At 32.9% G+C, this 13954-nt stretch overlaps 1 protein-coding gene across 1 annotated transcript; it reads left to right on the forward strand.

Annotated features, from left to right (window-relative positions):
* The first annotated feature begins 3002 nt into the window (after positions 1 to 3002).
* LOC111513905 (non-structural maintenance of chromosomes element 3 homolog) lies at positions 3003 to 7395 on the forward strand. Its single transcript, XM_023170469.2, has 4 exons — positions 3003 to 3393; positions 3448 to 3643; positions 6203 to 6417; positions 6953 to 7395. The coding sequence occupies exons 1-4, from the start codon at positions 3142 to 3144 to the stop codon at positions 7076 to 7078; spliced, it is 789 nt and encodes a 262-aa protein (XP_023026237.2). The 5' UTR covers positions 3003 to 3141; the 3' UTR covers positions 7079 to 7395.
* Positions 7396 to 13954: the final 6559 nt, after the last annotated feature.

Raw genomic sequence — 13954 nt, forward strand, 5'->3', positions numbered from 1 at the left:
GGTCTACATTTTTTGTCCAAAGTTGGTTACGTTTTCCCTGAGAAAAGAAAAATATGACATCTAGAAAAATGTATCGCGAAAATAATTGAAAATAATCATCTTTCAGAGATGTTGACGAGTTAATCGGGATAAAAATGTATCGAGTCTCTTCATTAATCCTTGGCTTTTCTAAAAAAACAAAGACTTTATAGTTTTTTCATATGAATCAAAATACGTCAATGGATTCATTCAAATTTTCGAAGAATCAATCATGGCAATGGTTTTCAAAATGGTTCATAAGTGATGGGTAATCCGAAAGACAAGGTGACAGAACCGGAGAAGACTATAAGAAAATAAATATTTATTTCATTTCTCCTAACGTATCTACACAGTAGGTTAATTCTGGTTAATGCCTGCCAAAAAACAACTATTTCCCTGGACATTGAATAAAATCCGACATACATTTATGCAGAATACCTTACAGAGGTTAGTCAGCAGGATCACGCTGAAGACTAACCTCTGTGAGGTGTCTTGAATGCATCCAATGTGATATTAGATGGGGAAATAGTTGTTCTCCGGTAGGCCTTTACCAGAATCTGCTGTGTAGGTACTTCGGGAGAGATAAAGGTTTCGAGAGATTCCATTTCCAAATATGTTTCTATACATAAATATATATTTCTCCTTGATATAGTCGTCAAACTCATTTTGATTCCAACAAAAAATATGTTAGTCAAACTTGGTAAATATAATAGTTCCTTAAACACATTCAATGAACGTTACCCAAGACGTAGATTGTTTTTTTTAAGTCTTCTAGATGCAATTTCATCAAATCAAACACTCTTCTTTTGAAGTAAAAAAGGTAAATCTGAGAAGTTGCTTAAAGCGGATTGTTTTCAGCTAACGTTCATCGTAAAGAGTGAATTTGTTTCGTTTCACATCAAGATTTACCGCCCTCTAAACCGCCTCTGTCTCGCCGTCTGAACTGGAAAACTCATCCCACAAAGCGACGAGACTCGACCACCATCGTCCTGGGGTTCGATCTTTTTGTCGGGTTTAATGATCGGTCTCACAGCCGATTCTCTGTCAGCTTTCCCACATAATTCAACTTTCTAGAGGGCGGACTTAGTATCTCCCTAGACTGATTTCAGAATGGTCCTTCAAGAGTATGACTAAATTAAATTAAAAAAAATTTGCTTCAGGATAATACGATGAGTAAAAAGTCAATTTAATGAATATTTTTATTTGATTACGTCTATGAGTGGATTCATCTTTCAACGTGCTAGGAATGACATATTGAAAGGTAAGACCTAGTTAATCCTTGACTCGCTTAAGTTTCAACTCTTCGCACGGAAAACTTCGAAGAAGTCATCGTACTCAATTTTTACTCAATTCACAAACCTAAATCGTTATTCAAATGCGATGGATGAAAAACTACACTGAGTGCAAAAGCCACTCCAATTGTTTAGGAGTATACAAATGAGAGGAACACAGCAGCAGGATTGAATAGACTATTCAAAATACCTCCTCTTCAATCCAAACGTCATATGACTGAGGAAAAGCCAGATTTTTATCAGTGGAAAATATCATCATTCTATCAGAAGACAGATTCCTTCATTGCATTTAAGACCTTAGTAACTGATGAATTTGTCAGTACCATTCTTGTCCTTGTCATACATGAATGTATTTCCATTGAACAAAATCGAAGTGACCCCCTTGTTAGTCTCAGAAACAGTAAGTCAAAATTCCACTGGTTTGTTCGCTCAAGCCAGACACTCGACCAAGAGAGATGAGTGAAGAGTAGGTGTCTGAAAAAAAAATTTTTGGTACTACATGCGCATCTTTTTTATACTTCAATGAACAGTGAATGAAGTGCTCACATTTCAAGTACATTTTAGGTACTTAGATAGTTTTGGTACATTATAAAATGTAAAAGTTTTGGTTTTATCTAAACACGGGTCCATAACTCTAGGTTTCAGTCCTATGGTTGAAACGGGTGGATTGATTTTCAGATCGAGTATAACGTTTCATCGGTATATTTAATAATTTGAAATTTGATTTCATTCCTTATTGAACAGAGCGATTCTTAGTATAATTTTCTATAGTCTTGCAATAGTTTCGGATCTTGGGAATTATACAGGAAGACATCGTACAATAATTTTTGTTTTCACTATTTTCAATGAAGAGCTAACTATTACATCTCTTTAAAATGATATTACAATAGAAATATTGGTTGTAATAATAAATATTTGAACTACAGCTCTTTACGGTGTAAATGAATGTTGTCCTAAGATTTGACTTCCAATTGTAAGCATAGAAGTCGTTTATTCCGTGATCCTTCCGGAAATGTCAAGGACATTTCCTAACCATTCACAATGATCCAGTGAACTCTAGAAAGCATATCGTTTTTCGAATAAATTGAATACACAACCTCAACCTCTTGCCATTTGGTTTCTTTTAAAAAACATCAATACTAGTATATTAGCATAAGGTATACTTTATTCTGGAGGTTTTCCTTCACAAAAATTGAGATTTTTTTTTATATAAATACAAGTGGTTTATTCTCTGGTTTCATGGGAAAAGTTGAAATAATGGAAATTTGAAGTACTTAGTCAGTTGTCGAAGTTCAAATATTTTTGTGTTCAAATATTTATTCATAGTAATGGACGTCTTATATTAGTTCCATGATATCCTACAACGAAAATGATAATACATCTGAGAACTTTATAAGTGTGATATTGATCTCATATTTGTTCAGTTTAACTATTAAAAGTTCACCTTGTGGAGATGATCTATTACTCATCGTCTCAAAACAAAAATAGTGATTAGGCAGATGAACTCAGTATTGTTTATAGATAAAACTTTCAATTCCACTTCACCTTTTGATTCACAAAGATACCATCGTGCTTGGAATGCTCATGTTATCTGTCTTACTAGGGATTTGTTTTCTTGATGGAGACAACTAAAATTAAGTGTAACTGAAGCAACGATCTATGCGTTCAGCCCACAAAAGTAGTAAAGAAGAAGAAATCGGTGTCAGTTTTTTTAGGTTAGTACTAAGTGAATGAAAAGTTTCAAATTTTATGTTTTCAATAAATAGAACTGAACTATGCTGATCTAGAGTTGATATTAAAAGAATGTTAGAAACATATCTATTTCCAAATCATGCCACGAAAGTCTCAACGTACTCAACATACACAAAATAATACTACTTTAACACAAAAAACTTTGGAAGAATCATTTGAAGAAGTTAATACAAATACTGATGAACAAGTTAATGATTTGGTCAGGTACATAGTGAATCGTGCCGGTGAACACATGAGTTTTAAAAGATCTGAAATCAAGAAAAATGTACTCCCTAAAGCTGGACCTTTGTTTCAACAAATCCTAGAGACCGCTACCAATATTCTGAAAGATGTAGTAACAAGTTATTTTCAACATATATCCCATTAACATTCCTGTGAATTGTAGGTGTATGGCTACAATGTAATAGTGGTTGATGCCGCACAAAATTCCACAAAGGCCTATATAGTGAGCAATGGTTTGAGCTACTTTAAGGATCCTACTGAACATGTCCCTGATCAAGAATACCCAGAAGATGTTCACAAAATATTAATAATGTTGGTTTTATCTCATATCTTCATGTCTAATAATTCTGTTAGTGAGAGTAAGTAGCACAACATCTAAAATTTTTGGGGAAAAGTATTGGCTTTCTACTTTTCTATTTCTATACAAAAAGTGTAGAAAACTTCCTAAGGAAGGAAGAAAGCAATTAATTTAAAAATAAATTATTAAATAGATCATGCACAGAAGTTACTTTCAGATACAATTTGGAAGGAAAGTCCCTCTCACAACAACTATTTTCATGTCTACATTGAATTACATAAAGAAAAAATTACTTTGGAAACAACTAGTCCTATATGAACATTAAATTAGGTATACAAAAATCACTTATTCACATTCAGTTTGTACTTTAAACATTCTATATGGAATTGAATCAGATACTATTCATATGAAAGATACAGGATACATAAAAAAGTTACAATATAATAATATTAATAATTTTATTTCCTGCCACATATTACAGTTAAAAATATGTCTTATAATGAAGATATGATTACCAAAAAAAAAATTCGACACATATCGGGGTATGAGAACAACAGTGGGGAAAAAGGCACATTGATTCAGATAGCAGCAGATACTGTTTCTGTTCTTCCATTGCGGCCTGAAGAGATGAAGAAAAAGGATTTCACATCGTGATGACTAATTTGAGGTCAAAGTTTGAAATGTTTTCCTAGGAGCGATAAAAATAGAAAGACGAGAGGAGAAAAAAAGATAGGAAAGAGAGAGAGCATTATTTGTAATCCAGTCATGACTTCACTAGCCATCAAATAAATATTGTTTGAATTTAAAACGAAATGCTATTGGGGATAATTCTAAAAATGTACTGTATAATTTGAATATAATATTGATATATTTTGCGACACTGTAAGAGAAAGAACGTGTGTATATTTCTTCTGTGGGTCTAGGTATAGTAAGTGTTTGACGGCGAATGATCAGATTATGAACGTCTGTCCTGTACTTCAATTTCTCATGCTTGATTTAAATATGCTTTGAAACATACACGCCATATGATGACGTTGCCTATTGTATATATTGAGCCACTTCAATTGTTTAATCTTTTCCGACATAGATATTCTACTGAATTTACATATACCATATATAAGTTGAGCACATGAATTTTGCACTTTCTGTTTTCGATGGGCACCTACTCCGTTCAAGCAAGGACTCACACTGTTAAAGTGTGAGAGTATCAAGAGCATTTTTTTTACCTGCACAGACAAAAACTGTCAGCTCAAGAATATGCATTCTTCAATTTATTCGTAATATGTTCTCTGAAACGAAAAAATGTGTCTATAGTCAGTCCCAAATTTTTATGTGAAGATTTGATAGGTATTTCAGTATCACCTATTTTCAAGACTACTTGATTATATCATGGTCACAGATTTTTTTGGATTGATTTTTGTAAGGAATTAAGATCGGTGTTAATATTGAATTTTATTTACATAGAACTCTGTCATCCTCAAAGGCTGTCTTTATAATGTTATCCAATATGGATAACATTACAAGCTGGATCACTCCACTCATTCAAAACAGGACTATATGTCACGCATGAGTTGAATCTATTCATGAAATATCCATGTTTTAAAGTAATTACTGAAATAATAATTTACACAAATGTAAGCACAAATATTAAAATCAGCTCTTCATAATGACTACTAAATATGGAATGTATCATTCTGTGACCCATAATAATAAATCAGAAAATGTTGCTGGAAACATCTCTCCATAAAATTCGAAATTAGCACTGAAATGGAACATTCAAACTTAAAATTGACAAACAAATAATTAGCAAATTAATGTGTGTTTGTTCTATATTGACAAATGACAAAATTCACACAATTCTAAAGAAATGAACTTTAAACGTTGAAGCCAGTCTCGAATATACCTACACAGTAGGTTGAATGGACTGACGCCTATCAGAAACAACTATACAGGCAAATTAGGGATATGCAGTTGGTTAGTACCTCGTCCACTAGATGGAGTGACATTCTGTTGTTCGCTCCAACTTAGGAAGAAGAATGAAATACTCTGAAAGAATTTCGATTTTCAATTATGGAATAGCATTGACTTTAGGTCGATGATGGCCACTATCTTGCACTGATGGGTGGCTAATGAGCCCAAAACCGGTCTGCAAGTGTGCCCGTTCCAAAATTAAGGGTCGATTCTTTCAGTTGTATTGCCAATTGCATATGCAGGAAATTTTCTGTGAAGATTCCTGCACTGACGCCTGTCGGATATAATCCAACGCCCTTCGTGGTATTAGCCAGGGGAGTAGTTGTTTTCTGATAGGCGTCAGTCCATTCAACCTACTGTGTAGGTATATTCGAGACTGGCTTCAACGTTTTAAGTTCATTTCTTTAGATAAATACTGAAATCTAAGTTTTGTCTGTTTTACTGACAATGTCACTTTCTTGTCGGTAAAAAAAATTAAAATTAGTTATAACTTGTTTACGAATGTTTTATTATTTCAGATATACCATTTTTTTTTTATTTAAACTCCGCATGTTGTTTTGGTAGCATAAAACTTAAATATTTGAATATTTTGATTGTGCTTATCATATGTGAACCTATGAAGGTGAATTGAATATTACTTATTTTCCAGCTTCCCTTTATTCCTTTTTGAATTCACTCAAAATAGATGTAGAAAGAAAGCATGAAATATTTGGTAATGTCAAAGATTACATTACGAATACCATGAAAAATAAAAAGTACCTTAATGTTGAGATGGATCAGTTCTCAAAGAAGACTTCATTTTCATGGGGAACTAGAGCAGAAAAGGAAATATCCAAGCATGATATTTTGAAATTTGTGTGCAAGGTAGGACATAATAGTATACTGAAAACGTTGAACCTATTATTCAGACACTCTGCAAGTTATTATATAATGCCCACCAGTGGACACTGTCAAATTTGACCCCTGGGGCCATTTTTTTATTTTTCGGTACTTTTGTTAAATTTTCTCTCTATATCATTCAATGTGAACATGTGGTCCACTAGTGGTGATACTGGGGACTGACTGAACATGTAGCATATCAAAAGTCGAGTGTTTTAGAAAAACTAGACAGAATTATAATCCGAAAATATTTAACAAGAAGTACAATCCAAGATTTTTGATATCTTATTTTTATGCCTTATGAATTTAAACAGCAAGAGAATATATTGATATTTTTTCAAATCTGAACCAACGTCCTAATCACTTTCAAATCATTGGAAACTTTTCCTTCAGTATTAATTTTTTCAGGGGATGATGATTTGTAGAGTGATATTGATTTAATGTTTTGGTTTGTAGTTGATATATTTGGGGTATTGAATATTCATTTATTATACAAATATAAAATTGACATATTTTTCAGATCTACAGAGATAGACTACCAAATTCATGGGTGAACCAATTCAAAGTTGCTAGCGAACAGCAATTTGAAAACCATAAGGAAAGTCTGCAAGTACCTATCCAGATTGATCAGCAGATGGAACAGTAATTCATTTAATTTTTACTCACTTTACTTTTTCACTTTTGAAAGGAAAATGATGAAATATCAAATATTGTTTCCAGTGAACTTTCAGTTGAAATTGGAGTACCCCAGGGGTTAACCCTGAGCCCATTCTGTGAATTCAGTTGAGAAAAAATTTAAAACCTTGAACCTATTATTCAGACACTCTGTAAGTTATTGTGGCCTGGCATATTGCCAAAACTAATCACATTAACTAATGAAGATATTCTCATGCTTAACTCCAATGATAAACAGGTTTGCAAATAACATATTTTCAGTTATTAAATTTGATCAGAATTTAACAATTGAGTCTTATTTCAAAATATTCATGTACCGAGTATTAAATACTTCAATTTCTAGGTTAACTCTCTGCTCAAGATATTTTTATAGTGCAGAAGAGAATTGTGTGAATATCAATATCACAGCGTTATGGAGCACACATTTTATCAGATCAATTTCATCTTCCCCCAAGGAAGGAAATATATGATTTATGAAACCTAAGATTCACTCCACGCACATAAAAATGTACTTTAAATCTACTACTTTAGAATCTGACAGCTCTGTCCGGTATTGTGACACTATGAGTGACAATTTTTTAGACTCTGGTATCAATTATTTGTCATTTTGCATTAAAAGCTACAGAGAAGCAGAAAGTATCTTTCCATTTTTTTCAATGTCACAGCTTAGTTTTTCAACAGATTCGGGGACCCTTTCTTCTTTCATAACCAGATGTGTTCTTATTAAAACAATCACCATGGATGAGATCCATGGCAGATTGAAACAGTGCTATCTAGTATTGTGACAATATGCCTTGGGTGCCGGTACCTTTGGTTGCTGGCCTTATCCAAGTAGTCATGCATAGCGCAGCTGCGAGAGGTATTTGTGGGTATTTGATAGACATTTCTCGCATTTGAAGTTGTCAATAAACTCAATGTGACACCCGTGCTTTCTGGTGACAACGAATTTATGTAATGAACGTATGTATGTAACGTATGAACGAATATGTAATCATTTATTTATTTGTTTACAGACCATGGCCCAGTTAGAGTAGGAAAGGTAAATATCACAAATAGATTTGTACATACAACAAAATGACAAAAAGTTATTAAAAAAAAATATTCAATGAGAGTTATACATTTCATACAACTTATTTCTAAAACTATTAAGATTTTGGGAGAAGATATCACAGTCATTTTGTGCATTGATCATAGTATTCAATGGGGCATTTTGATAATAATTTGTTCTTGCCGATTCAATTTAAAATGTGCAAAACGATCTAGTTTCATAAGCAGGTACATTGAAATTGATTTTTGATAGAAGATAAGGATCATCCACTTCACTATGTATCCTCTTGTACAAGTATATTAAGGATGCAAATACTCTTCTTTTCTGGAGGGTCTGAATGTTGTACTTTTCAAGTAACACTACTTTGGAAATATCAAGGTCATAGTTACCTGTTTCTTTGAAGTGAAGATATCTCAGGAACTTGTTTTGAACTCTTTCAATGCTATACTTGTGACAATTATATTGAGAACACCAGATAATGGAAGCATATTCCAAAATGCTTCTGATATAGATAGATAGATAGTTTATTAATCTTTTAGGTGTACATTCATCGTTCATTTAGAAAGCACAAATAAGATTAGTCAATTTCGTCATATTGTATATAAAAAAACACAATATATTAGATATAGATATTAAAACTATGTTATTAAAATATACACAATAATAAAACATTGTCAGTGTCAAAATAATATTTAAAGAAAAGCATCAAAACATTTCAAGAAGAGAAGGAAAATTTGCGACAATACAGTGTAAGAGATCTTAATGTGAAGTGATCTCAATGCTGAACTGGTCTCTCATTTCACAGGTAACAGGGCAGGTGCATGATCCATATATTCCTTTATAGAGTAAAAAGCGGTATCAGTTACATAAGTTTTCATGGTTTTTTTGAATTTGTGGGAATTTAGCTCTTTAACCCAAGAAGGTAGCAAGTTATAAAGATTAACATCGATTGAATTGTTCTTTGACCTTTAGATTTGCGTGGTCTAATTAGTAGACGACTGCGGGTGCTGAATCTATGAAAGTCAGCATTTAATGCGTAATCGTTTTTCTTATTATGTATTTCCAATAAAGAGTGATATATACAGGGCTTTTCATGATGAGCGTTAATTAGCCGTTTCTGGCAAACTATTCAACGGATCAACCTGAAAATTCCACAGTATGCATAAGTCAATATAACCTACAGGCCTAAAATATTTTAGAGGAAGCGGCGTTGTCGCTTCTACTATAAAGTAGCGGCTTCTTTGATTTTTCAAATAGAACACCCTGTATATAATATATTATGATTCATTATCACTTTGTCAACAAATTCATATACTATTTCCCTATACCTATCTATTACCGTTTATAAGATATAAATTAATTTCGATATTTTTTTTTTACCAAACATGAACTTTTATAAATGCTGATAATCTTGAACTCTCTTGCACTAAAACGATCAAATTTGAAATGGAGTGGAGTGATACTATGAGGATCTTCACTCCGAGTCATATTTTCATTTGCCTCATACAGGGTCTTCAAAAAATGCAGATACTTTGATGTCATGAAAAATGAGTGGAACTCAATTTTTTCAAATGGAACACCCTGTATATTTCAACATTTTTGAGCTCTACATCCAATTTTAGATTGACTTTGTTCAGATATTTTGAACCGTTTTCGAGATAAACTGTTTCAAACGGAAATTGACATGGTTTCCTTGTTCATCACTCATTTTTGTAAAACAGATTTTGTTTGATGTTTCTCAATTAGTCACAGATAATACAATGAAAAGATAATTATTAAAATACTCCTCAACCATCGAATGAAACTTCTCTTCAAACAATAGTTTTATTAACGCTGAAACACGAACTGAAAATAATAAACCCATAAATTAATGAGTTAATTCAATCGTCAGTGTATTTCAGAATATGTTCAAACACATCTCCACCTCTACTTAAACATGTAATCTCTTCAAAAAATTGTCATGTGTAGCGCTTCTGATCAAGTCTGGAGTCAAACTATTGAAAGCAGTTGTAACTCTCGATTTCATATCTTCCATTGTTGTTATTGGAGTAGAGTAAACCATATTTTTAATGAAACCCCACACGAAATAATCTAATGGATTGCCATCTGGTGTTCTAGGAGGCCAACGAAAAGGTCCATTATTACCAATCCATCTGTCTTCGAATATCTCGATTAAAGCTTCGCTGACTGAATGAGAATTATGGGGTGGAGCACCATCCATTTGGTACCATACACGTTCTCTTCCTGATCTATTATTTAAAATCATTTGAATTCCATTCCTCAGTAAATCTTCATATTTTGATGCATTCAAATTATCATCATAAAACTCGATATAAAAATTGACTCATTCTTTATGGCACAAAATACATTGAATTGCCATCTTTCTTGAAAACCCCTTTGGCGGACAACATGGGGATTTTCTGGCGCCTAATAATGACTGTTGTGTCTATTGAAAACTCCATTTTTTGTGAACTTGGCCTCATCTGTCCATATCATATTGTCAAGGAAATGTTCATCCTCTTGAGTCTTGACAAGTAACCATTCAAAGAATTCCACTCTACCAGGTAAATCAGTCTCTTTCAAATGTTGGACACAGTAGAACTTATAGGGATGCCATTTATGCTTATTAAGAATTCGACAAATTGTCACGTAGGGTATACCTATCTCCCTTTCAGCCTCGTGCAGAGAAGCATTTGGAAATGCATGAAAGTATCACAAAACTGTTATACCATTGTCATCATCATCCACTTTAGTCTTCTTACGAATGATTTTTGGACGCAAGGTTCCATTCAACCTACAGTTTTTTAGTAGTCGATTTATCACATTATTATTCGGCTTCGGAAGTTGTGGATATCTTTCATGAAATACTCGGCATGTTCTACTTGCAATTCGATTGCACTCACCATAAATTATTAATAAATTCAAGAAATCTTCATTACTGTAACCTACTATTGACATTATTCTATTATAATTGGTAGCTATCACAATCAGTCAAAACCACCAACGAAAGTCTGACGTTAATTGGTTTATTTTATTTTCCAAAGCACACTATTAAAAAATATTAATGTGTACTGTTGTACGTTAGAGACCAATACCTCAATGTATACAAATTGTAACTTTTTCAAGGTAGGAAGGTAGGTACATACCAATTTCGAATTGAGTGATCTGAGACAGTTAAAAAACTGGATCAAAAAGAAATATTACCAAGTATAAAAAAAATGTTGAATATCCAAAATAAGTGATGAATTCAAAAAAACGAGCAAGAAAACCACGTCAGTTTCCGTTTGAAACAGTTTATCTCGAAAACGGTTCAAAATAGAAATAGTATTATCTGAACAAAGTTAATCTAAAATTGGATGTAGAGCTCAAAAATGTTGAAATATACAGGGTGTTCCATTTGAAAAAATTGAGTTCCACTCATTTTTTCATGAGATCAAAGTATCTGCATTTTTTGAAGACCCTGTATGAGGCAAATGAAAATATGACTCGGAGTGAAGATCCTCATAGTATCACTCCACTCCATTTCAAATTTGATCGTTTTAGTGCAAGAGAGTTCAATATTATCAGCATTTATAAAAGTTCATGTTTGGTAAAAAAAATATCGAAATTAATTTATATCTTCTAAACGGTAATAGATAGGTATAGGGAAATAGTATATGAATTTGTTGACAAAGTGATAATGAATCATAATATGATATTATATACGGGGTGTTCCATTTGAAAAATCAAAGAAGCCACTACTTTATAGTAGAAGCGACAACGCCGCTTCTTCCAAAATATTTTAGGCGTGTTGGTCATATTGACTTATGCATACTGTGGAATTTTCAGGTTGATCCGTTAAATATTTTGTCAGAAACGGCTAATTAACGCTCATCATGAAAAGCCCTGTATATATATATATATATATATATATATATATATATATATATATATATATATATATATATATATATATATATATAAATGCTGGGTAGAGTCATAACTTTCAAGGATGAGAAGAGGAATTTACGTGAATCTCTGTATCCCGCTCCAGAGATAATTCTTATTGCCTTTTTTGCATCATAAATACTTTATTAGAGTGGGCACTATTACCCCAGAGGATTGAGCAATACGATAACTGTGAATGGAAGAACGCATGATATGCTGTTAATAGAGCATGTGTACTGAGAATGTGTTTCAACTTCCTAAGCAGGAACAGGTATTTGGAAATTTTTAGGCAAAGTTTGTCAATGTGAACAGACCAGCTCAACTTATCATCCAGATATACACCCAACAATTTTGTGTTGGCATGTGAGGACACGTTAGCACTCAAGGAAAAGAAAATTGTTTGTGTTTTATTTTGATTTAACATTAAGTTATTGTTCTTAAACCAAGTTTCTGCTTTTCCTTGCGAATTTTTTTATGTCCTTATCCAGCTCAGTGGCAAGATTATGAAAGTTTATGATTGTTGTGTCATCTGCAAATGCAATGCATCCATAAGGATTCATATAGGTGAAGAGGTCGTTCAGATAAATAATAAATAAAAGAGGACCCAACACTGAGCCATGGGGCACTCCACATTCAATTTTTAACAAGTCTGATCTGTTATTAGAATCAAAGGAAACACATTGTTGTCTGTTTCATTAGTAGGATTTAAATAGGATGAACCAGAATAGTATGCGACACACAGTCAAATGCCTTACTTAGGTTGCACAGTGCAGCCGTTGTGTGTTTTCCTTCATCAAAATCATTTATAATACAGTCGACAACTTTTTTTAGAGCTTGTATAGGTGAGGAAGACTTCATGAAACCATATTGGTTTGGATTGAATAGGTTATTAGTAGAAATATACAAATGTTTGATGCAGGTAATATTGTTGAATTGCATTAAGTTGCGAACTACAAACCGATACATCTTTGAGAGGCCTCGTTTGTTATATTCAGTATATGAGATCTAAATGATAATTCATAATCAAAAGTAACACAAAGGTCCGTTATTTCTCGAGTTCTATTGAGTTTTATACCGTCCATCTCGTAGCTGTATGTTATACTAACTTTTTTTCCGGGAGAAGGTCATAGTATTACACTTTTGAACGTTGAATAACAATTTATTATTTTTTGACCATTCAACGATGTTATTTATATCGTTTTATAGATGTACACAATCTTCAGTTGTTGAAATTCTTCTAAAAATTTTCAAGTCATCTGCAAACAACAAGTAGCAATATGATGTGATATTTTTCACAAGACTGTTGATAAATAAAATAAATAACAAAGGACCTAAGTTGGAACCCTGGGAAACTCCAGACCATGCGATAAATGGACTGGACTTATGCCCTTTCACTATCACACTTTGTTCTCAATTAGATAGATATGAACTGAAAAATTTTATCAGGTTGAGATGAAAACCAAAGTCATATTCTAGGGTTCTTAAAAAATTGGATGCAAGACTATCAAAAGCTTTAGCAAAGTCGGTGTATATTATGTCCACTTGAGCACGACTGTCCAAGTTTTCAGCTATTAATTGGGTAACATTGTTTAGATTACTAACACTGGATGAAGCCATGTTGAAACTGATATTTTAGGAGAAACTAATCTATAGAGATGCTTGACAATGACAGTGTCGAAAAGTTTGTAATAGACAATTATTATTAGTTTGGCTGCTTGCTTGGTGGCTGGGCACTGCTAGGTATACTAAATTTATATCTCTTTTCAGGGTTGTCTCTTATTGATGTACCTACACACTCTAGAATAATATAGAATAAATTGTGATAATGTTTCCTCCGGTGGTTTTTGTTGCTAACTACGTCCCAGCCGAACC

This window comes from Leptinotarsa decemlineata, unplaced genomic scaffold, assembly GCF_025532065.1.
Source record: "Leptinotarsa decemlineata unplaced genomic scaffold, Ldec_3_MD MMD2_tig00026336_RagTag_RagTag, whole genome shotgun sequence".
NCBI classification, from domain to species: domain Eukaryota; kingdom Metazoa; phylum Arthropoda; class Insecta; order Coleoptera; family Chrysomelidae; genus Leptinotarsa; species Leptinotarsa decemlineata.